Genomic DNA, 25,226 nt, shown 5'->3' with positions numbered 1-25,226 from the left:
TGGAAAATATCATGTGATATGTTTCTATATTTTTAATAAAGTTAGTAGTGATGCTTCTTGACTAAAGCACAGTTTTTCTAGTTTACTTTCTCAGATTTATATGGTATGGCATCAGTGCAGTCATTTCCAGATTTTTGTGATTCATTTGCTGTGCAGCTCTGAATGTTAAAATGAATAACTGGTTTTCACAAGAATAGCTCAGGATTTGCCCCTCTGTGTGATAGAAATTGTGACTTTTGATAAATTAATCACGTTTCCATAATGCCTTTAAAAATTCTGAATTTTGAGATATGTAACTCACCAGTAGCTGAAATACAGATCTGGATAAGACCTGTACTTGTGCTGTGCAGGAGCAGAAAAAATTATCAAAAATGCTGTTGTAAGCAGAGCATAGTATTCCCCTGAAAGTGGAGTCATTTATGATGGTTCTGTACTTCATGTCTTTCTTTCCTGTGGGACTAGTCACTAGAAAGTTGGGGATTTTAACCCAATTGTCTTAGGGTCTTTTGTATGTCAGGTAGTCAGGTCCAAATGAAAATTACTTTCAGATGGTTCCCTGCAGGGACCAAACATTTACCCTCTTCAAATAAGTTTTACACTAAGACACTATCAGTAAGTCAAAGAATATGTAGATTTATGCTAGTTTTGCCATGTAAGGGTCATCAGTTAGAATGTGAAATGTTATGCATTATTCAAACCATAGATATTAATATTTCTTTACTCATATTAAGACTTAATCTTATTAACAGTGGAAATTTTAATATGATGAATCATAGTACTTCACAGTTTTGAGTTTAAAAATGTATTATATCACATGCAAACTGTGTAACTATAATGAGTACATTTAATGTTAATTCAAGATTGCCCTAATCCAGATGGACAGAAGTTTTACTCTGGTCAAATAAAAAATAAAATCTCATCAGATGAAGGATGACAAGGTCACAAGATTCAATTTTTGTGGCATATCAAATTTTTGTATGTCAATGGCAACCTTAATAGATGGTGATGAATAACAAAATGTAATTGTGTCCCTATTAAGATAGTTTCAATTATGGTCTATTAGCTACATTGTGGAATATGTGGGTTTACTGCTTTTTTTTCTTCTTTTTTTTTCTCCTTAAAACTAGAGACTCCATTTAAAAGTAATATAACTATGTTATAAAGAAAATTTGATTTCAGTGTAAAAATTTTCATCGAATTGCTTCAGCCTCTTCATAATGTATAATTGTGTTGTAGGTAAGAGAAGAAGAAATAGAAGAGCTAGATACCTTACTAAATGATTTCTGTGAACTTCCTGCTCCAGGAGGTGTGGAAAACAATTATGGAAAAATTAATATCCTCCTTCAAACATACATTAGCAGAGGGGAGATGGACAGCTTCTCCCTTATTTCAGATTCTGCATACGTTGCACAGGTAAAAATAGTATTTTTACTTATTTGTTGCTGGCTTCTGCTGTTTTAATTCTCCCAAATATTTACAATTATACAAGTAGGCCCCAACCTGCATCTTTTTTGTGCATTTTTGTGCAAGTTTCTTTGAAAATCAGAGCCTTGTGTTTGTGCATGCATGTGAGCTATAACACTTGAGTAGAAAAGTTTTGCAAAAGGCTATCTTGGGAGACTGTGGCAGTTTTTGTTAATTATGAATGCCCTTTTTTGTTTGTAGTACCCATGTAATCTTATTCTATTTAGTTCCTCTAACTGTGATTGCACAGAAATTATATTCTCTAAATTTCAGGGTTTTCTTCTAAATATGAAAAACTGTTATAATCTATTTTTATGCTTTGTGTGTTTTTATACTTCATTCTGCAAAACATATTTTGTGTTTGATTCGCATACCTTGGTTTACTCACGAAAGATGTGCTATTGTAATTCTGTTGCTGGATGTAAACTAGCAAAAAATGTGCAGATTGACATACCAGTCAATGTATTTGTTTGTTGGCTTCATTTGACACCTAAAGGGTTGATTGTAACACAGCATGTTTGGTTACCACACATAGGCAGGTACAGAGGGGGACATGACACAGAGATCTATTTAGCCAACTGTGAACCCAAAAAATGGTCCCTTTTAGCCAGTCTCACTCTCACTCTTGTTTTCTATATTTAATAGTCAGCAGAGATGTTGCATGGAATTATTTTTGTCTCATCCTTACAAAACTGCTTTGGAAAGAGTTAATCTATAAGTTGCATTTAGTTGGTGCTAAAGATGAGATTTAAATATTCAAAATTATACATAGTCTTTAGCAACATTTTCATAGTAGTGTAACCTTTTTCAGAAATGTTTGTATTTTGTAGTACGGATGAGTATAAATGAGAAAATGCTGAATTGATTGTACACATCATAAAAATTGTGGCACTTGCACAGCAAAATCATTTTCAGTAGGATCCTTTTAATCTTTGCTTTCAAGGCAATTGCTTTTATTTTCTTTCTCATTTATAGCATGTTTAGTGAGGCAACATGGTCTTCTTCTCAGATCTTCATAAACTGTACTTGTGGAACCAGTGCTACAAAGTGTGGGTTTTTTTTTTTTTAATTTGGATAGTGAGTATTAAGAAAATTTTTCATCCTTTCTAAGTAAGAGGAATGTGCTTCTTTAGTAACATATGCTTCCTATCATAACCAAATAATTTTCTATTTTTTATTCCTGTTGGCATAGCAGAGCCGGTAGGGAATGATTATATTCTATTCAATGAATCAAGAACATAATTCCTAATCCAGACATAGTACTGGTAGGGAAAAAAAAGCAAAAAAGCCAAAAAGAAAAAAAAAAGCATAGCTTAATAATGCAGCTTGAAAAGTTTATAAAAGGAATATCATAACTTAGGTTTTCAGGATAAGATTGATCTCATTCGAACTTATGTTAATAATTATTTTCCAAGTCCAAAGCACATTTGTACAGTTTGGTTATACACTGTTCTCAGAATATAGTAAATGTTTTTAAACATTCACTACTGTTAAGCTTCTGTGAAATTCAATATGAGATGGGATGCTATTATAGAAGCATAAACTAGAAAATAACTAAACTTGAATTTCCATATAAAGTGAGTTTGCAGGTGTCTGTTATGGGGGGTACATTAAGTGAATTTGCTTCAGAAGTGATTGATGTACAATAAATTTAGAACTCCATAATGTTAGCATAACTGTGATCAAAGTTCTAGGGCAGACCTGACACTACAATTTTAATTGGTTGCACATGTTTCTTTTCATAATTTCAGAATGCAGCCATGAGGTAGTTTTGCCACTAGACAGTGATGGAAAAAATAGTTTTCAAAAATGTTTGAAATCAGTTTGAAAAGAAAAATCTATTGTTATGGTTTGTCAAAGATGAGTCTATGGGATCCTTTTCATTTTACAAAGAATATTGAGAGAATTACAACAATTTTGCGCTTTTTTCCCCCTTTTCACTTTCCAGAATGCAGCTCGTATTGTTCGGGCTCTTTTTGAGATTGCCCTGAGGAAACGTTGGCCTGCCATGACTTATCGGCTGCTGAACCTCAGCAAAGTCATTGACAAGCGGCTCTGGGGCTGGGTGAGCCCTCTGAGGCAGTTCTCAGTGCTACCACCGTCCGTCCTCTCCAAGCTGGAAGAGAAGAATCTCACCATTGACAAGATGAAGGACATGAGAAAAGATGAAATAGGTGAGAAACCAGCAAGGCTGATCTGCTTAAACTATAGAAAACAATGGGCAAGTAAGAGCTAAATCTGAGCCATGCATCAATATTCCCTCTCTGGTCTAGAAGCCGTGTAGCCACATACCACACATTAATATGGTTTGTCCAGTAAAGAAGGTTTTTTCCAGTCTCCACAGCTTGTAAAATGGCGGAGCTCTGAGGATAAGGCCAGCCCATGTCCTGGTAGTTGCAGAACACAGATGGAAAGGAGATGTCTATTGATAAGTATTTAGGTAGATATGTGTATATATACATATTTATGTTGACCTGTGTGCTTCCCTTTCTGCCCACCTTACATAACACACTACTATAAAAGGCATCTGTTTACTTTTGCCAGTTGGCACAATGTGGCCTTATTTCTTTAACTATTAATATGGAAAAGAATAAAACCAGATTATTACATCCAGGTATGCTATCAGTAAATGGCCTTCTTCTGAAAGACTGCATTAATTTTCATTGAACATGGAGAATTCATTGTCACTGGTGTCACTGCAACAAAACCTTAATGGAATTTTTTAAAGGATTTGACAGTCCAATAATGAGAAAATCCACAAGCCTACTGATAGACATAATGACAATTTCCAGTAAGTCTGTATAAACTGTTGTGCATAAACTGCCCACCAGCTGGTTGAAGAAAAGAAAAATCACTTGTAATGCATTTACAATTTTTCCTCAGTGTATTTTTTTAATTGGACTTCATTTGCACCTGCTATTACCAACGTGTTGATAAACAAACTGCCATTTTTTGAAAAATCTAATTTTTGAATAAAAATACCATTCATACTCACTGCTTAGAAGCTATCACATCTAACTTAATATTTCTTTTATTTGCAGGAGTATTACATTGCTAGCTTGGAAAACTTTGTTATGTGCCTAACCTAGGCTGAAAAAAGTTAAATAAATATGTAAAAGTTTGAAGAATTACATGTTATATTTTCATTTAATAAGTTAAACTAAAAGACTATGACAAAATTCTAGATGCTTACTTTAACTACATTTTATTATAGTAATGTTAAATGTATTAAAACCATTGCATTTTATTTGAAATGCTAGCATTACAGTTTTTTATTCAGAAGTGTTATAGCACTTTTTAATTCACTGGTAATTTTTTGTGTATTTATGATGCCTTTTAGTGCTTGGTATTCTTTTCCATTAATTGTATTAGTGGGGGTTTTTTTGTGTGTTTGTTGTTTGGTTTTGTGGAGCTGTTTTTAGTTCAGTGCTTTTTTTGTTTATTTTTGTTTTGTTTGGCTTTGTTTTTTTTAATTGTTCTTTCTCCCTATACTTGCACTTGAGAAGCAGGAAATTTTGTGTAAAAATACAAAGCCAATTTTGCTTCCTTCAATGTATTGGAACCAGTATTGACAAGATGGAAATGTATCTGTATATACCTGCAATTTGTCTGGTTCTGGTTTATATTACCTTAATTTGAAAGTAGATGAGACATGGGATTTGACTGTAAAAATAGAGCACTGCTGACCATACATAATGATATTTCAAATTCTTCAGCCTTCTAAATATCAAAGAAAGTTGATCTGTGTATCTCTGTGAAGTAGTTTCTTGGCTCACTTCCTCCTGTCTGGCCTCTCTTTCTGAGGCGTGCAAAGGAAGTCACTGTATTTTTATTTCAAATTCTAAGCTGTATTGAAATGAGGAAAGGCACAACTTCCAGGTACTGCCCTGTTTTCTTACCCCACAGGGCTAGTTTCAGTCTTGGTGTTTCTTGCTTTTTAAATGTTATGGAGACCTTGGAGATAGAGTAACAAAGACAGGATCTAGCTGGCTAACTCAGCCCATGGCTTAGGGGGAGATGAAAGCATCAGATGAGTGGAGAGCATGTTGTGTGCACAGATCCTGGATTCCAGGGTACCATGAATAGATCAACACCAATCTATGAGTTATTGCAATGTAACCATGGAGTTTCCAGATAGCCAGGATATCACTGTGTTAGCTGAGATAAACAGTTCCTTTTTTTTTTTTCAGAATGCAGATGACAAACATTTTAGAATAAGCAAAATTTTTTTTAGACATGCGTATTTTCTTTGTCAGCTTTTGTTCAGAGGGTTTTAATATTTTTTAAATGCCATTGATGGTTTCTCATAATGTAACTATTAAAAAGAAAAAAGAGAGAGCTTAGGGAGGAGAGAGTTTTGTCATGTTTTGTAGAAGTTGGGAGAGGAGCCTTATTTTCCCCTAGCACGTAAGTGTAAAAGAACCTCAGTGCTGTCCTGTACAAACACAGTTCACCTCACACATGTAGATAAAGTGATTTTTGCCATAAAAAGTATACTTCCCTACATGGGTTTTTTTGAGTCATAACTTTGAATATTTGTCATGTGCCTTTATTTAACATGATTTCTGAAGTTTTACCTCTAATTGCAAAAGGTAGTCCCTGTGTAAGTATGCTGAAACACTGCATGTATCATCCAAGTGTATCAACATAAGGGGTTTGGTTTTAAATAACCCACTTGTTAGACGTGCAATTGTTTTACCAACAGCAAATTAAACTGATTAAATAGGTATTAAAACTTTTGGTTAGGGGTTTGATTCTTAAGCAAAGTCACCATTCATTACTTCAGAGTATAAACACCTGTGTGAGACAAATCTATCTGCCAGTTTGTTAAATAAGAAAAACTGAAAAGGGAAAGTCAGTATCAATTTAAAAATACCAGTTTCAAGATGCTATGCTCATAGATGTCTTGTAATTGCAAGGAAAGGTTTGTATCACCTTGTCACTTTGCACATAATGCAAATAATAGGACTTCTCCTTTTTTGAATTTTTTTGGTTTTTTTAAATGGGTAAGTATGCACAGGACCACATAACGATATCAGAAAATATCAGTAGCAATTGGTAAGGTAGATTTCAACAGGGAGTATTTATGACCATCACAACTAAAATCTAAAATATGCTTCACATAATTACATTACAATTTCCATGAAAATATAGTAAATAAGCCATATTTTCCTAAATAAGCCAGAAGGTGGAATAATTTCACTAAAAAAAAGAAATTACTGCTACATACTTTGTTTTATATTCAAAATGAAGAGCAAAGGGAAGAGAGATTTGAGCTGTAAAATACAAGTAGGACATTTTTCTAAATAAATAGAATCACTTTATTGCCCTAGTTACCATGATTACAATAGAAAATAAAAAATATTGCAACATTTAATTTTTCCTTTGTCTCAGTTACACATTGGTATGTTCTTACAGATCAGAGCTGCTGTGAGATGTTTACTTATGTGCATTTTTAACCTATTAAGTACCTTTTTTCAGTTTTATGAAAAACATTCTGCCTGCTTTGAATCACTACACAGAAATTGTAGAAGTTGAATTAAGTAAAAAATTGATATTTGTGCTCTGCAAAAGAATTTTATGGCTTGATAAGAGGCTGGTGTAAAAGTAAGTGAAGGAGAGAGAACTAGCTTGACGTAATATTTTCAGTGAAAATTCTTAATAGTTATTTTAACCCCTTAGTTATAGCCAACGAGGGGGTTAATACTGATTTTTCAAGGCTCTAAATTGCTAATTCAAGTTAAGTATTACAAAATATTCAGACATGCTAGGTCAAGAGAGTCAGACGTTTACGTACCCAGGAGCAAAACAAGCAAGCAGTAATACTGCTCTCTAAAAGCCTATTTGAAAGTCAGAGTTGTATGCTTTTTCCTGGAAATGCAAATTCGTTACACCTGATGTTTTCTTGGCAGGTCATATGCTGCATCATGTGAAAATTGGGTTAAAGGTAAAACAGTGTGTCCATCAAATACCCTCCATCATCATGGAAGCAACGATCCAGCCAATCACCCGCACCGTGCTCCGAGTCCGGCTGAACATCGCGCCCGACTTCACCTGGAATGACCAGGTAAAAACAGAGGGAGCAGGAGGCAAGAAGGGAAGCCTTAGTTTAGTTTCAGTAAAGGAGATGATCACTGCTTATGCATAGCTTTTGGGATTTTTAGAAAAGCATTTATTTTAGCTAAAAAGCAAATTTGATAATAGGAATGGGATGATTTTTATGACTTTTGTTGAAGAAAGCAGACAAGGATCATCTTTTCATTTCTGTTAAGCCATTAAGATTGGGCTGTGTATAACACGTTGTGGCAAATGCTTAATACTGAATATTTACAGTAGTCACACACAGATTAGAGTTATGTGCCCAGAAGGGAGAAGCAAGAGAAAGGGAGACATGAATGGCTCTCTGAACTATGAATGAATGTCAAACACAGAAAAGCTTTGAAATGCAGTTCATGTATGCCAGGTTCTCCTGTTCCTCCTGGCTTCACGAATATACATTCACAATATCAGTGCCTTTTTCTGCTGGGACTTGGCTGAACAAAATAACCCCTGAGATATGTTTGGAATTATGTTCATCTGTATTTTATAGTGCAGATTTATATGAAAGGAGTTGTGCCAGTTTCACATTTAGCTATACACACATCCTTTGATTCAGAAACTGTTCATTAGAAATGCATTTAGGATAAATCTAAATGAAACATAAATGTCCACGTGGGGGCATTGTATTGTTGCTGTTACTTCTGAAACTTTCTACAGCAAAAAAGATACCTCCATAGGCAAATATAATTTTTTTCTTTTAGACTTATGAAATTTATGCTTAAGATAAATTATTTTGAAATGTGGATATTAAGTATCTGTTCTTTTATTAAAAATTAATTTTAAAATCCCTTAGATTACAATTTTTACCTTAATCATAATTAAATGACAGGTTCATTCCACAAATATTTAAATTACTTTAGAATTTATTTTCCCTGATGAAAAGTTTTTTAATTTCTTGTAGAAGTTTCATCGGGTTACCTTATCAATGGGAAATTAGCAATCAAAATACAGAGTTTGAGCAATCAAAATATATAAAGTTTGATTTTGCTTGCCACCTAGATTTATTGCATAAATATTTGAATGGATTCCTAACATGAATTATAACATGAATATTTTTTTTACCTTATTTATGGGCAATACTTCAGAAGGAAAAGAAAGCATTACTTTTTAGGATTGAAACAAGTTTTTATTGTTCAGTTCATCCACTTTACCTGTAGTCTGCTAAAGACAAAAAAATTACTGTTCTTCATATTAAACTTTATCTTAATACAAAGTAATTTCTCAATCCATTGTTAGGTTTTTCTAGAAAACATAGGTTCTATATCTTTACAGGTTAAGGATCCACACAAAATTATACTGTTGTTTTGATTCTGAACTTCTAAATTTAGAGCAAAAGTTTGTCACAAGTTTATTTTCTGACATGACCACTTACACAGTTTTTCTGATGATTGCTTTAGAAATATTATGATTGTTGTATCAGTTAAGCTTATGGAGATGTTTTTATGTGAATTTGTTTATGGGTAATCATAAAAACTTGGAAAAGTGGTTTTTTTCCTTTTTTTTATTTCTGTAATGTGGTGATGATTTTCCTGTTTCTTCAGTAAATGAAGATTTTATCACAGTAAATAACTAAAGCTGTTAAATTTTAATAGTTTCTGAAAATGAATAGCTGTCTCAAATTCAAGCATAGACACTCTGAAACTGCTTCTCTATCATCAGATTATTTTAACAAGCTTCTCAGAAGATGGCTATAGAAACTTACCAGTAAACCTGTACTTGGTACAAAAGTGAGTTGCTAAAAAATCCCATCTAAAGAATTGCAGTAATCAAATAAAACCAGTTATGAAAACTTTAAATACCATGTTTAGTTGAAATACCCTGTTTGGCTAACATTTCATGGTTTTAAGATCGTTCCTTTACCCAGATGATTAATTCTATAATGATCTCATCGCAAACTGCACATGACATTAGAAGAGAAAGATGTTTTTGTGAAATATGACATCAGCTTATCTTTAGTTTTCATTACAGGGAACCCTTTAGTTCAGTAAAAGCATGTGAGCCAAATCCCAGATTTTTATTCTATTGTTAGAAGCAAAGGACTATAAACATACCCAGACAGAGCAATTAAGCCTTAATGCATCCAGAAGGAGTCCAGCAGAATTGCAGAATAATGCAAATAGTATGAATTAGCTGAGTCAAATATCAGACGTAGTTTTAAGGGTGATGGTTGTCCAAAATACAGGCACAGGTATGTGCCAGTTTTAAGAGCTCCCCAGTCCTTGAGAATCATCACTAGAGAAGATGTTGTTTCCTGTTCCCAGATTGTCCTGCTTACCCCATGCAGTTTTTTCATGGGACTTTCCAAAATTAGGTTGGTATTACAGTTAATAATAAAATTTCTGACCTTTGGACTTAATTGCCTTCCTTAGTTCTTCTTATCTCTCTTAAATGCTCCTAAACCCAGATGAAATAATAGTCTCACTGTCACTTCTCAAGATGTCACCTGCGTGTCATTTCAGTTTCACTGCTTCAGTTCCTAATGAAGCTGCAAGTGAAATTTAAATGTAATAAAAATGAATGACTGTCCATCATTTTGTCTACTGTGCAACTGTGGTAAAAAAGAAAGAAAAGCACCTTAATTTTATTCTTTGTGCATAGTTTTGTCTTCACAAACTAGTACAGACTGTTTTCTGACACAGACACAGTAATGAATTATGCTGAAAATAATGTGTGCTGTGTGAATCAATACCAGATTCCTGGAGCATTAAAATTGCCATTAGAAGCAACTATATACTTTGACTTTTTTTCTATTAAGTTTACGAAAAATTCCAACTTTTTTTTCATCTCCTGGTTTTGCAACTTATCACAGACCCCATCAGAAACATCAGTAATCTGCATTCATTTAGTACTATGTCTTCCGTACTCCTTTACCCTGCATTTTTCTTATTTTCCAAAATATTTATGTAAAATAACAGTACATCCTTGTACATTGGCAAAGGTTATTTATTCTGACAAAAAAAAATCCTAATTTAGCATCATAACTAGCTATGATTTCTGGCATTGCTGGCATTGCAAAGTAAGGTACACAACAAAGCAAACAAAAGTCTAGGTTTAGAAAGACATCGCCAGGTGGCAGGGAAATCATCAAGTGATGGCTCTCTTTATTTTCTTCTCACTTCACCTGTAACAATGGCTACATTACAGCCTTCTGAATGCACTTGCTGTATCTCTCTAGAGGAGAGGGATGAGAGAGAGGAGAGCAATTTCACAGTTCCATGTCCAGTTTTTTCCTGAGACAATGTTTGTGACTGAAAAATGAGCAGACAGCTGCAAACCACAATCTTCTATACAGAACCTAAAGGCAGGAGGAATAAAGAGAACATGTTCTTTCCTAGGAGCCTAGAGAGAAGGAACCCTTGGGATTAAGTGAATTTATAAACAGCTGAGGCACTACCTTCAGTTGCATTTGTATCATGGCTATTTTTATTATGTGTACCTTAGGCAAACTCTAATTGGAGCATAATCTTTAGGCAGACTCATCTGATTAAAAATGTTATTTTTCTGTTACCTCTGATTTCTGTACTTCTGTATTCCTTTATGAGCCTGTGTAATTTAGAAATGCATCCACTATTTCTAACAAATCCAGAGAATCTAAACCCAGAGAACTAAAAGAAAACTATCTTTTCTACTCATAAAGGTACATGGCAGTGTTGGAGAGCCCTGGTGGATTTGGGTAGAAGACCCTACTAATGATCACATTTATCATTCAGAGTACTTCATCATTCAAAAGAAACAGGTAATGGACTTTATCCAGAATCTCACAGCAAAACAAAAACAAAGTTAGTGAGATGTAACAGTATTTTGGCCTAAGCAGATTTTCAAATCAGCAGTACAGCTTTCAAATTCAGATGTACCTGATCAGCTTGGACTTCCACAACAATGTTTTCTAAGCTCAAATGTCCATTTTTCTCTTCCTCCTTTGCTGGGACAGTTATTTTCAGGTGATGTAGAAAGACTATAATGGTTTTGTCTGTTAAAGAACAAGATGAAGAGCCAGCCTTATTTTTCATCTTTGGAAGACTATGGAAAAAATATTCATTCCAGGCAGTAAAATATTTTATAAAGATGTAAATATTCACACACATACTCTATTGTCTTGTGTTAGCAATGCTTGGGGAAGTGAGGCAAACTGTGATTTTTCAAGTTTCTGATTTTTCTGTGCAGTAATTATTCTCTACATGTTTGCACTAGGTCATTACTAAAGAGCCTCAGCTGCTGGTGTTCACAATCCCAATTTTTGAACCTCTTCCTTCTCAATATTACATTCGAGCTGTGTCTGATAGATGGTTAGGAGCAGAGGCTGTATGTATCATAAATTTTCAACATTTGATTCTTCCAGAGAGACATCCACCCCACACAGGTAACTTAAATTTGATAATTTTGCTTTAATGGATATTGCTCATATTGGTTTTTTTTATGGTAGTGCAATAAGACTTACTTCTGCTTCATTGGAGAAAAATGTCTGGAATTTCACTTTGTGATATTTGTTCTCCAGCTTTCTAAGCTTTTCAATTCCTGAACAAAATAAAGCAATTTTGGTTTCATCTTAGTATAACACCAGCCTTTTAGTTACTCCAGATTCTCTATAAACCATAAGAAAACTGAACCTGTTATATAAAACTAAGCAAATCTCTGTGTTGATGTGTCTTAGCTTAGTGCTTGCAAGCAATACCTTTCTTCTGGACTGGCTAAAAATAATCTTAGACTGTCTAATAAATGGCGTTCAGCAAAGGAAAAACAATGAAAATTTTGAAAGTATGAAACATTTTTCTACTTTTGCTGAGAAATGTTTATCATGGCAAGAACTGTTGCAGCACTGAACATACATTTCATCTCATCAAGTTCTGTCCCTCCCCTCCCCCTCCTTTTTTAACACTTGGCACAGAAGCATATGTTTGTGTTTTGCTTCTTTTTTTCTGGATACATAAATTGCTTTATACATTCATTGGGGCTGATGTCATTGTAAAACCTTTCCTCTGTAATTACATCTGGCTCATCTAGCAGTCTGCTGAGTGCCTTCAGAAATGCACAGTTCCCATACGGTGTTGTCCTTTGGCGTGCATAAATTCACATGTGTTTGTGAAGTGTTTAGCTATTGTTGTACTGTACCTACACTGTCTGGAAAAGCATGTGTAACCTTTTTATCTAATTGACTGATCACTGACTACTATTCAGAAGAAACAGAAAGATATTTACACATCACCAGTTATGGAGACTCCAGGATTTATGGTAATTGATTTCAATTCCCATCTGGTTCCCACTCAACAACGAAGTACATAGAGGCTCTGCTAGGCAAAAAACCCCCTTCTTTCTCCTCAACAGAGCCCAAGAAATCACTGTTTCAGTGGGAATGATAAAACAGCCATAAGGTATCAGTGAAAAGCATGTGAAGAATATTAGGCATCATTGGCTCAGTAGATTTTATGACTCCCATATCATACCTTAATGTGAAGCACCCTGAAAAGACAAGGAGACCTCCAGCCACAAAAAAAAAACCCCAAACCCAAACTTCAAAGCAAGCATCTGCATAGCAGAATCACTGCAGTCTCCTTAATTTGGTAGGATTCCAAATCCAATCTGGTTATATATATCATCTTCCAAATTCCACAATCTCTAATTCTTTGGATAGCAGATGCCCTCAAGATATATTGAGAATCATATATTGAAAAGCTGTTTGTTTATTTATTAAGATTATGTCTTTAATTATCCATTTAAAGGATAAGATGCAAAATTTAGCTGTACTCATCTGATTTGTATTACTCCATCAACTTGGAAACTCCAAAGAATCCTTTCTTCTTAAAAAGATTTTTTCCCTTGAATTTGAAATACTCCACATTCTGTTATCATAAGAAGCTGGACATACATATGATCTAACACAGTGAGTTTAGAACTTACTACAAGTGGATAAAAAGAAAACAGGTATAAGAAGAAGATTAATATGCAAATAGCTGGTTCACAGCTATCAGATTTTCAAATCATATTTTCAAAACTACTTGCAGAATTATTTCAGAGCTATAAAACAACTTTTCATTTTTCTTCATCAAAGTAAGCAATTACCCAAATGTGTACTCTCTGTCATATGAGATACTAAGTAAAATATTTTTCAATGTAAACTGTTTTTCACTAAATTACTGTTTAATATATTTATCTTCATAACAAGCTATGTCATGTCATGGCATCATCTGTTGTCATCCACTTACTATTATTTTGTGGTTTTAGAGCTTCTGGATCTCCAGCCTTTGCCTATCACAGCCTTGGGACATCCTGAATATGAAGTCCTGTACAAATTCACGCACTTCAACCCTATTCAGACACAGATATTCCATACCCTCTATCACACAGACTGCAATGTTCTTCTTGGAGCTCCTACAGGTTCTGGAAAAACGGTTGCAGCTGAATTAGCCATCTTTAGAGTTTTTAACAAGTATCCCACATCAAAGGTTTGTAAAACAGGTTTACTAGAATAATTTTGTTATGAGCATCTCAGTAATAAAAGAGTCTTGAAGAAGACTATGGGGAACTGAATTTTACTTTCTCCAATTTATATGTGTGTGGATACAAAGTGGTAGTGCATTATGTGCATTACGCTTTTATTTTAACTATTTATTTTAATCAGTTGACAGCTAGAGTTAAATCTACAAAAATGACATGCAGGCATGCTGGATTTCCTTTTCTTCCTTAACAGCATTTCCAGCTTTAATCTCCTTCTACTAGCAGTGGTACTGTTTTATAGCTATTAGTTCCCTTCCATGGGACTACAGCTAGCCCAGTCTGTCTATTATTTAAACAAATAAGTTGCAATTAATTACTACAAGCCAATTTTCCGTTCCAGCTCCCCCCTGTGTTTTAAATTGCCTAAAAGCTGAACAACTCAGCCTTTGGAGTTTTATTGTCAAAGTGAATATGTATCTGCTTCTCAACTTAGCCATATTGTCTTAGTTAACCACATTTTAGATTTAAAGTCTTTCAAAAATCTTTGTGTCTGACTGGGAGATTAAAAAAAAAGTTTAACCTTTACATTAACAGAAATTCTGTACATAAATTCCTTAATCGTCTTTGAATTTAAATATCTTCATGTAATTTCGTAGTCCAAGTGAGGTAAACAAGTCACTCATACACTTTCAACTTATCTGTGAGACATAAAAAATAGCCAGTTCTCAAAGGAATGCATATTTTAGGTTTTAATAAAGCTGGAAGCCTAGCTATATATTTCAAAGAATGTATGTGAACTCTTCATGTAGCAGTTTTTTCATTGTTCAAGAGCTTTAGAATTTTTAACCATAAATCTATAAGTAAATATGTTTTGTACATGTAAGCGTATTCCCCCCTGTACTGCAGTTTTCTTTGAGAAAAATATTGTGACATTTTGCTTAAGATAATCAGCTTTTTTACTTAATTGGTATTTTTTATTAATTTAGTGACATAACTAGAAATCAGGTGGGATATTGCTTGCCAGAAATTCAGATTATTTCTGTTCCGGAATGTTAATGTGCAGATTTTATAGTCATGGCAACAAAAGCCATCATTTTCATAAGCGGGTTTTGGATTTTAAAAGGTGTGATAAATACTACAATTCCAAGAAATTATTCCTTATCTGAATATTCTTAATTGCTCAGGAAAAAAAAACAACATTATTTTCAGGCATAATGTCTGTTTTAAATATAATCCTGTTGTAGGTAATTTCAGGAAATCAGACCTTATTTATTTTATGGATTATAGGTATGTTCAAATCTCACAAATACCATGTGTTGTAGGTACACTTTAATAAAGGTGTCTTGTTTTACTATTAGTTCTGTGCCTTTTCTTTTGCAGGCAGTGTACATTGCACCCTTGAAAGCACTCGTCCGTGAGAGGATTGAGGACTGGAAAGTTAGGATTGAAGAAAAGCTTGGTAAAAAGTATGTTTCTCCTCACCTAATCAGAGAAATGAGGAACAAAAGAGCAGCTCATCTAGTATGAGTAAAATCTCAAAATTCTTACAAGAATTTCAAAAAGGGTTTTGGTTTTATACTGTCCTTCAAATTTCTAGTACTTGAAAAGTTCTATGAACAGTCACTGATAGATCAAAACTGAGATCAAAAATGATAGATCAAAAGTGATAGATCAAAATCAGAACTAAGAAAGGGATACACTTTGATACCCAGCTATTTTCATTCTCCTTCTTTGTCAGTATAAAAAATACAAAGCTCAGATTTCACTCCACAATATCCTTGGAAATTGAAAATGTAAGTCAAACTAAGCTCTCCTTAGAAACCTCAGCTGCAAGGAACATACAGGACTTGCATGAACTGTATAATAGTAGTCACACTATGTCCTTCATATATAAATTAATATCATTTTATTCCTTGGTAACATTAATTTCTTACTGATCTTCCCAGGTGTTGGAGTTCAGCCATTACTTTATGATCTACAAGGTATATCAGTCATGTTGATGCTTTCCAAAATTATAGTGTCCTGAATTAAAATTTTTATGCATAGAATGCATTATTTAGGGCCTTCACCTTCTTCAAATATAGTCTTTTTCCTAAGTTAAGCTCAAAGCACACCACAAGAGAAAGAGATGCTGCTCTGTGTCCATGAAATTATCAGTAATATTCCTGTTGTTATCACAGAAATGAGATAAAATATTTTATGGTACTATTTCTTCTTTTGAAATTTACAGTTACTTGTGACTATAATCTTTAACAGAATATACACATTACTTCTAGGATTTTTTGTTTGATGTTCATCTGGGTTTGGAATGTGTCATTGAAATGTCTAAAACCCATTATAATGGATCCATCTAAAATGATGGGTCATCGCAATTGCTGCAAACAGTTGGAAAAAATCTGCTAATGTTCTTCAAAAAGTAATCTGAGGCTAATCTCAGCACCAGTCTTAATGGACCTTCACCAACAAATGCAATACACACTGCAGTTTGGCCTTATTATTCAAACCAGAGATCTATGCAGAACAGCAGGCAGCAACTTGGTAGCCTCCATGAAAGCTTTCATCCTGTCTGTGACAGGATGTTATGGTTCACATTACATCATACCAGTATTGTGTTATCTTCATTTTGAAGAACTAACTGTTGGTTGGACTCATATTCTTCCTCTTCTTTCTATATGGTTTTGCTAAGGAATGATATTTGGTATTTATACAGTATTTACTGGGAAAACAAAGAGGCAGGTTTATTTGCTTAAAACAATTGTGAAAATCCTATTAAATGTATTTGACAAGGAAAATTACTTTGCTTAATTTTGTTTCTTTCCTCTTTAAAGAATTTAAGGTGTAAATATTTTAACATTAAGATGTAAAGCTTTTAAAGCCAAGCCACTGTCCTTCTTGATTACAGGGTTGTAGAATTGACAGGAGATGTGACTCCTGATATGAGAGCTATTGCCCAGGCTGACCTGATTGTTACTACCCCAGAGAAGTGGGATGGTGTCAGCAGAAGTTGGCAGAACAGAAGCTATGTTCAAAAAGTTGCCATTCTCATCATAGATGAGATCCATCTTCTAGGTGAGCATGTTTCACTGCTTTTGATCACAATCACTGCTAAATTTGAAGTGTGCTGGTACTTATGATGTGAATATACTTCTTGACATCTGAACCTTTCCTTTTTCTCTGTTTTTCCATTTACTTTTCATTTACTAGGGGATGAGAGAGGCCCAGTGTTGGAAGTCATTGTGTCTCGAACAAACTTTATCTCATCTCACACTGAGAAGCCAGTAAGAGTGGTTGGTTTATCCACTGCTTTAGCAAATGCCAGAGACCTTGCTGACTGGCTAAACATTAATCAGGTATGAAAAAAGTTTTCATGCAGGAAAACAAAATAGCAATTGGCAAGATAATTCAAGGTTAAACTTGAAAAAAATCTTCTCTTGTAGATGGGTCTGTTCAACTTCCGACCATCGGTGCGCCCAGTTCCTCTGGAGGTGCACATCCAGGGCTTCCCTGGCCAGCATTACTGTCCTCGCATGGCCAGCATGAACAAACCTGCTTTTCAGGGTAAGCAACCAGCTTCTAGACCTTTTCTTTCTTTCTCTAAAAGAAAAAGGGACTTTGCACAGTTCATTTACAGCACATTTGCAACATGTGTTAGCGTATGTACTCTTGGCATGTATTGGGAGAATCTGCTCCGCTAATGGCCCAAAGATATTTGTCTGAAACATAAAGTGTGCTGCAAATGCAACATGTAAAAGAGGAATGTAATGTATTTAGAACAGAAGAATAAAATTAGTGTTAGTGAAGGGGAAATAAAATGTGTTTTCTCTTAGTGTTTGACACCAGAAAGAAATATTCGTGTAAAAATATTGGAAATTTAGAAAGCTATAAAATCATTCATATTATTAATCTGCTGAGGTATTTTCATATGGACCACTGCATGTTAGCATTAAAAAAATTGTGAACAGAAGTTGCAAGTCAGGCTAACCTCCTATAATTCTAGTTTCAAAGCAATAACCATAAAATTCAAAATTTGTAGTGCATCCAGATATGCTTCTGTTTCCAATTTTTTATTCTTAACCAAGCTGGCAAGCAGTATAGATTTAAGAAAAGCTCTCTTGTATTTTATTTGAACATGTTTTGTTTTGGTTACATAAGGAATATTTATTATATCAATTAAAAATAACCTCCGAAATAAATTTTGTGGTGTGAACTGCTGTTGATTGTGAGGTGACATTTGTGAGGGGACTTTTTAGCTGCTTTAATTAGCCTTATGACAGAAGCAAAGTATTGATTGTGGACTAGAGACCAATCTTGACAGCTCAGATTATTTACACCTCCACAAGAGCGTTGTACAAAAACACTAATGAACAATAAATCTGTCTTGGGCTGTTCTGCTACACCTGTTCCTAGAGCAACAAAAATCCATTAGATGTTGGTCTTTTAAAATACTTAGATATATTGGCATCTATAGTTGTAAGATATAAATACACATGCATTTTCCCATTTCAATAATTTCACAACAGCATTGCGTGTGTGTATGCAGGAGCACATGCTGGGTAGTGTTCATGAACTGAGGAATAATATGTGCTGGTGGGCAGTATGAAATAGTTTTCAGAAATTAACAATACATAAATTTAATTGCTTGAATGAGAATTACATGAGAAAACACACAAACAGATTTATAAGTGATTTAGGGAGAGTATTTGAAATTCTAGGTACACCTGTTTATACTTCTAGTGCTTGTTGATGTTAGAAAATATGTATAAATATGATTTATTGTGCGCTCTGTTCCTGACTTGTTTGACATGATACAGTCAAGGTTATTTTAGCATTTTCATGGCAATACTTATTCCTGAGACCATAAAAATTTCCCTGCAACCTGAAACTTTTCAAAGATGGGCTGAGCAAGAAAATGCTATTTAAAAAAGTCCTAAAACCTAGTTGGTTTCAATATATCCTAATTGGTTTAAATATATTGGACTAGTTAGTTGGCACAGAAACCAAGTTCTCTTGTATTGTAATGCCCACTTTCACAGCAGCTATTGGAAAGTCACTTTCTGCTTTTTTTACCTTTTCTGATATTGGTAGATGGAAGTGATCCTCTGTAAGCTGGCATGAGTTTAAGCAGCTCCAGCTCTGGTCAGGCAGAAAGCAAATTTTAGACCTTCATGGCGCTGAAGTCTGAGGAAACATACCCCAACAGTGTAGAAAAAACATTAACATACTTTTTAGGCTGAGACAGAGAGATTCACAAGCTTGAAGTCTAGGAAGCTTGTCTAGATTTTGTGGTGCTTTGTTGGGTTTTTTTTGATAACTTTGATAACTCTTAATTAGCTTACAGTGTTCACTGAAGTAGCTGAAGGGAAATTGAGACTCAGCTACGTGTAGTTTTATGGCCTTTGGTTCAGAGGTGGTGTGCTCTCACCTCATTTGAATCCATCCACAGAGTAAAGGCTCAGTAGACATACCTCAATGTCACCTGCAGGGAGGTCTATCAGCTGCCATGGGATTGCAAAGAGAAACTCTCATTTTTGTCATTAAAGGGTCTAATTCTCAAATTCTGTTTTGCTCAACAGCAATTCGGAGTCATTCTCCAGCCAAGCCTGTTCTTATTTTTGTGTCATCCAGACGTCAGACAAGGCTTACTGCCTTAGATCTCATAGCTTTCCTGGCCACAGAGGATGATCCCAAACAATGGCTGAAGATGGATGAAAGAGAGGTAGAATCATTTTACCTTCCTCATTTGTGCTTTGCTTCTATCTTACTGATGTTTGTTTGAAAAAAAAAATTCATCTGAAACAAAAGAGTCATTTGAGGGTAGATCTTGAAAGAGTTGTGCATATGCTAAATTTCCCTATGTATTAAAAGTAGTGACAGCATTAAGGCTATAGAAGCGTCTGTGCAAGTCTATAGAAGAGTCTGTACAAACTCTTTTATCTTTGTTTTTTCCTGCATATCTTATTAATGCTAGTTCCATGGTCCCAGACAACATATATCACATGGTGCAAGTCTTTGATACCAAGATAAGACAAAGACTAAAAGAAAGAGGGCTAGTGCTCTCTAAAGTTTACAGCTGGACATCTGTGACTTATAGATGTTAAGCTGAAATCTAAACCAAATCTCTTTCGGTGTTTTAAGAGAAAAATCATCCTTCTTATAAGATGCATTAAGTATATGTATTTGCATATATATCTGTGTGAATATATGTACCTATGTACATACATGCATCCATCTATATTCCTAGATAGATAGATGTACTGCAGAACCAATCATTTAGCAATGCTTCAGTCTTGCATATCAATGAAATAATTCAATAATATAGAAAGAGTAAAGAAACCTTCTGCCAAGATTTTTTTAAAGACTGCAAAGTGAAACACTTAGATGTTAAACAATGCTAGCAGAAAGACTTCTTTTTTACTCTTTTTCAAAAAATATAATCTTTATTTATATATTCTTCTTTTTTAATCTTTTTTTGTTTACTGCAAAACATGAATGATGGCTAAGTAATAAACAACCTTGCAATATTCTCTTTTATCTATATTCTTCAAACTGTATACCAGATTGTATTTAATTCACTCAGTTCAGCACCTACTCTGAATGCAGTATTATTTATTTTACTCTGCACTAATGGTCCTGATTATAGTATATCATTGCTGCAAAACAGATTTTTCTGATCGATACTCAGGTTTACTAGATTTTGGATTTATTGCAAATCTTCTACTAGGAATTTCTGTGATAATTTAGGATCAAAGCACAGCAAAATGCAGGAATCATAAATATAAAATCCAAGTTGAATACTGTATGGATATTTTTATGTCATATAAATATGAATAGGAATATACCATATAAACAGATCATTTATATATAATGTTATACAATTGTAAGTATTATATATCCAAAAGCATAAGTTTCTAGATTATATTATTTGTGTTTGTTTGCTCTTTGCCAAAAATAAAATGGGATTCCCAGAGATAAAGCATAACATCTTCATCCTTTCTGTTTTGGATGGATTTTAAAATTCTTGGCTGATAAACCACTATTACTAAAGCATATCTCAACTTGATGGTGCTTTTCTAGCTGTATAGCCTCTATTTAATGTTTTCTTGAACCTAATAGAAACATTTCATATCCAAGTTGTTATTATTACTTAGTAGAGTACTCTAGTACCTTGTAGTGGTTTATTGCAGTAATCTTACCTAGAATTAGAATATGCACTGTGCAGCTTGCCCTAAATGACTTGCATTATTATAAATAGTTTCCCCATGTCCTGGGAGCCACTGCTATTCTGAAAAGAACTGTAACTGAAGCTTCTTCACTTCCTGGAAAAGGGTTTTCTATTAGGAGTCTTTGAATTTCTTGTTTCAGAATAAGCCTCTGAAGGTTTTGAAATAGGAGCCAACAAGGACAAGCAGACTTTGCATTTATTAGTTTAATAACATTTGCATATGATTTGTATTTGAATTAATAAGCTGAATGTTTGGAGCATGAGATACCTACCAAGTTACTCAATTCTGATTACGTAAATGTAAAAGACTGAGGATTAAGTTCTAAGTTGTTATATCTTACCACTATTATGCAGAACACAATTCTGTTTGAAGTACCCACAATTTCAAGTGGACATTTCTTTGGGCAATTATGGGACTGGTTTGTACTTTTGTGTTTTAAATGAGCATGATTAGCCTGAGTTTCATTTGACATTGAAGCAAAGGACAAAGCTCTAGTAGTGCTACATACATAGTATATATCCTACACAATTTTTTATGATAATCTAATAATAATAAAAACTAATCATAATTTAGGGGGTTTAAATTTTAAAAATTTATTCTCAAGTAATATTAAAGTCAGAATTAGACAGGAAATAGACAAAATTCTCTCCAGACCACTATAAAATTTTTAAGTTTGAAAATTGAAACTAGCAAATACTTTATAGCAGCCATTCGATGTCTTAAACCCTTTTCCAAAATTTCAATTTTGGAAATTTTCTCAATTTTGGAAAGTTTCTCAATTCCATATGGGATTAAAATGGACCAGTCAAAAGAATTAAATTTTGTTCCTTTTTAAACAGCATTTTTTTTCCCGTCAGTTTTTCACTTTTGGGTTTGGTTTTTTTTTTTTTTTTTGCCAACCACTATTCTTTTAGGGGGACTTACAGATAAATTACTTTATTTTCAAAATAGTTGTAATTCTTAACTGTGAAGTATTTTGAGATATAAGAGATTTTTCATGGGTGTACAGAAAGTTAGCAAGCTGTATAGCAGACCATGGCATTTTTTTCAGTCGGCTTTATTATACATAATACATATTACACATAATGTTAATTTTGGCCGGCATAAGATTCCTTTGAGAACTCGTTAGTAAGTTTTGTTTAATGTTGTAATTGGGTTTGCTACATGATGGCTAAAAGTTCAATTTTTTATGTGACCTTCCCAGTAGATTTCTTAAGGCTTCTTGAAATGTTCTAAAACTATGTCATCCATAATAACTTCTAAAGGACTGATGTTGAGGTAGAGACAGATTCTTACAGCCATTAAATACATTTTTTCTTTGTTCTTCTTCGTGATGGTATCAGAGACATTCAGGCCTTGTGGGGAAGAGACTGGAATGCAGCAGAGACCAGTACTGATTCTTTGTTAATGTGCTGTTAGCAATACTAGATCTTTGTTTATCAGCCATCATGTTAGCTTCACTCATCTCGGTAGAGATTCTCTCTGTGGTGGTAAACCAGGCTCTTGTTTGAAGCTTGTGATGAATGATTCTGTTCACAAACTTCCAGGCTGCTTTTCACAGTACTCTCAGATAACAGGCAAATCCACTTCCAGCTCCAAATATCAAATTCAGGCAGCATATCAATCAGTTACATTTCAAATGACATGAACTTGCATGAACCTTCTGGAAAACATATTTGTATGTATAAGTGACATATAGAAACAACGCTTCAACTGTTGCCACCAAAGTAGATAACAGTTTGCCTGGATCATGGAGGAATCATGCAAGATGTTCTTTCCCTCAAAGGAGTCATTATCTAACAGGTGCAGCTGAATTATGGTCAAGAAGGAATTTTGTTATACAAGCATCTACTGAAAAATAGATATCTTATAGGCAGCTTCATTAGGTTTTGGAAATGGTTCTTCCTGGACATTTTCCTTGATTTTCATGTCTGATATGCAGGTTTTGGCTCATACCCGTTACCACATTCAGAAAGTTGAAAGGTATTCAGAAAGTTGACACAGCAGTCAATCTTCATAAAAGTGGCCAGTACTTAATGAAAATTGTTGTTTCTAGTATTGGTCAGTTTTGCAGTTCCGCTGGGCCTGTTGCTGCATTAAAATAGTTAAATTTGTTTCATAGATTCTATCCAACTAAGTTTCAGGCTCTGTGCATGCTTTTTTGTGAAGAAATGGCCACTCAAAGACCTGATGCATTACATATACTTTAGTCTTACCAGGGAAGTCTCCAATGATGTTTGAAGTACCATGCTTACCAGGATTTGTTGCTGATGCTTTAAAGCTCACCCCTACATTTTCCAACTGCACATGCAGACATTCTTCAGGATTTAAGCAACACTGCTACAGTTCATCCAGAGTATGAGTGGGCAGTCTCTAGGATAAAAAGAATAGTTCCCTTTAGAGCTTTCATGATGTTTTTTAATTCTTCTGTAAGTTGCGTTGTCCATATGCATTCCAAAATTTCTCTCTCTTACAGTGTGCCCCAAGACTGAGTTTATTTTTCAGCAAAGACTGAAGAAGCAGCAGCAAAAGCTGTTTTCCTTGCCGTCTGCAATAAGAGCAAGGACTCTTCATTAGACATCAATCTGTAAAGATTGTGCTGGTCATGCTTTTGAGGCACAGGTGCATCATGACAAGAAATGTCAATGGGCAGTGCATCTCAAAGAGGAGACTGCATCTGTAAATAGAGTGGTTCTTCATTTCTTTCTCTTGTTCTCTGATGCCAGAATGCCCATGGAAAAAGAAAATGTTATGCTTACCCTGGTTTTTTTTGTATAATCATTAGAGGATTTTTAATTATACACTTACTAGCTAAAATTCTAATTTGGACTTGTCAGGACTGTCATGTTCAAGCTTGTGAGCCATTACTTATCTTGCTAAAAGGGACAATAGCTCAGATTATTGTTTTGGAGACAGACAGTGCCACCAGTTTCTGATGGTCAGCTTGGGTAAGATCAGTTACACTGTTCTACATTAGGAGCTGACTAAAGAGGAACAAGTCCTTCTCTGTCACAAATTGCATCTACATCTGTGGTGGCAGAAAATGTTGCAATCTTTTTACAACATAATTTATTAGAATCAAGTTTTCAGTTTATTTATTTTTCTCTAATGTTTTTACAGCCTTTTGTTTTTAACCTAAAACAAAAGTACAAAAGTAGTATTTATGGTTTATTGTTTGAAGTTAGAATGCAGTTCTCACCAGCAGACAAGCAGGGTGTTTTCTTATTTGTTTGGTGGAGTTTCTTTAAAAATTTATTCCCTGTCCAGATACTTGGATTTATTTTTCTTTAATATTTACAGTGCAAGGAGGGAGAAGAAATGTACCAATGTACATAGTTTTAACTTTAACCACAATGGTTTTTGCATTCTGCTTTGTGCATCCTTTGGCCATCTGCATCTTGTTAAGACTGTTCTTTATGAAACCTCTAGAAATAGCTAATATCTTTTAGCACAAAGATACCTGCAGTAATATTCAATAGCATCCATATCAGGCAATAGTTTGCTTCCACAGAATTCAAGGGCCCTTGAATGAAGGACATTCATTGACTCCAGAAGAATGAATCAGACCAATCCTGATTTTGCTATTTCAGACATGTGAGTGTATTAACATGTGTGCAGTAATTATGGATTGGTACGTGTGTATTTGTGCACTGTGTGAAAATACACATAGCCGTATGTGTGAAAGGGAATTAAATTTTACCAATAGTCAGTTTGCATTGTTAATAAAAACAAACAAAGAAAAAACCCAAAACCAACAAAAAAAATCCTAAAAATTCTTGGAAAGACAAAAGATGGGTTTTCCTTCTCTAACCTTTAAATCAAACAATCTATTATCTCCATGTTAATGTTTTGAGGTAATGTTGTGCTATAAAACAGGAATAGAAGAATCTGGTCTGTGTCATGAGCAGGCATATTGCTGTCATTTAAATGTGTCTTTTAGTGTTAAATGTTTTATTATATTATTATTCTTTAATGTATTATTATATATTATTAAATATGATTTAATGA

General features: G+C 34.2%; 1 protein-coding gene across 4 annotated transcripts in view; it reads left to right on the top strand.

The window, feature by feature from the left end:
- The window catches only part of ASCC3 (activating signal cointegrator 1 complex subunit 3), a 253,479-nt gene that overhangs the window by 165,726 nt on the left and 62,527 nt on the right, over nt 1–25,226 (top strand). For all 4 annotated transcript variants that reach the window (XM_030946651.1, XM_030946649.1, XM_030946650.1 and 1 more), the window contains 11 exons: nt 1,237–1,413; nt 3,413–3,638; nt 7,377–7,531; nt 11,201–11,299; nt 11,755–11,923; nt 13,783–14,003; nt 15,376–15,461; nt 16,898–17,064; nt 17,200–17,345; nt 17,433–17,553; nt 19,569–19,711. In XM_030946651.1, the coding sequence (XP_030802511.1) occupies nt 1,237–1,413; nt 3,413–3,638; nt 7,377–7,531; nt 11,201–11,299; nt 11,755–11,923; nt 13,783–14,003; nt 15,376–15,461; nt 16,898–17,064; nt 17,200–17,345; nt 17,433–17,553; nt 19,569–19,711 (1,710 nt within the window). The remainder of the gene's footprint in view (nt 1–1,236; nt 1,414–3,412; nt 3,639–7,376; nt 7,532–11,200; nt 11,300–11,754; nt 11,924–13,782; nt 14,004–15,375; nt 15,462–16,897; nt 17,065–17,199; nt 17,346–17,432; nt 17,554–19,568; nt 19,712–25,226) is intronic.

The sequence above is a fragment of the Camarhynchus parvulus genome, chromosome 3 (genome assembly GCF_901933205.1).
Source record: "Camarhynchus parvulus chromosome 3, STF_HiC, whole genome shotgun sequence".
NCBI classification, from domain to species: Eukaryota; Metazoa; Chordata; class Aves; order Passeriformes; family Thraupidae; genus Camarhynchus; species Camarhynchus parvulus.
This window is presented reverse-complemented; position numbering and strand designations above follow the sequence as displayed.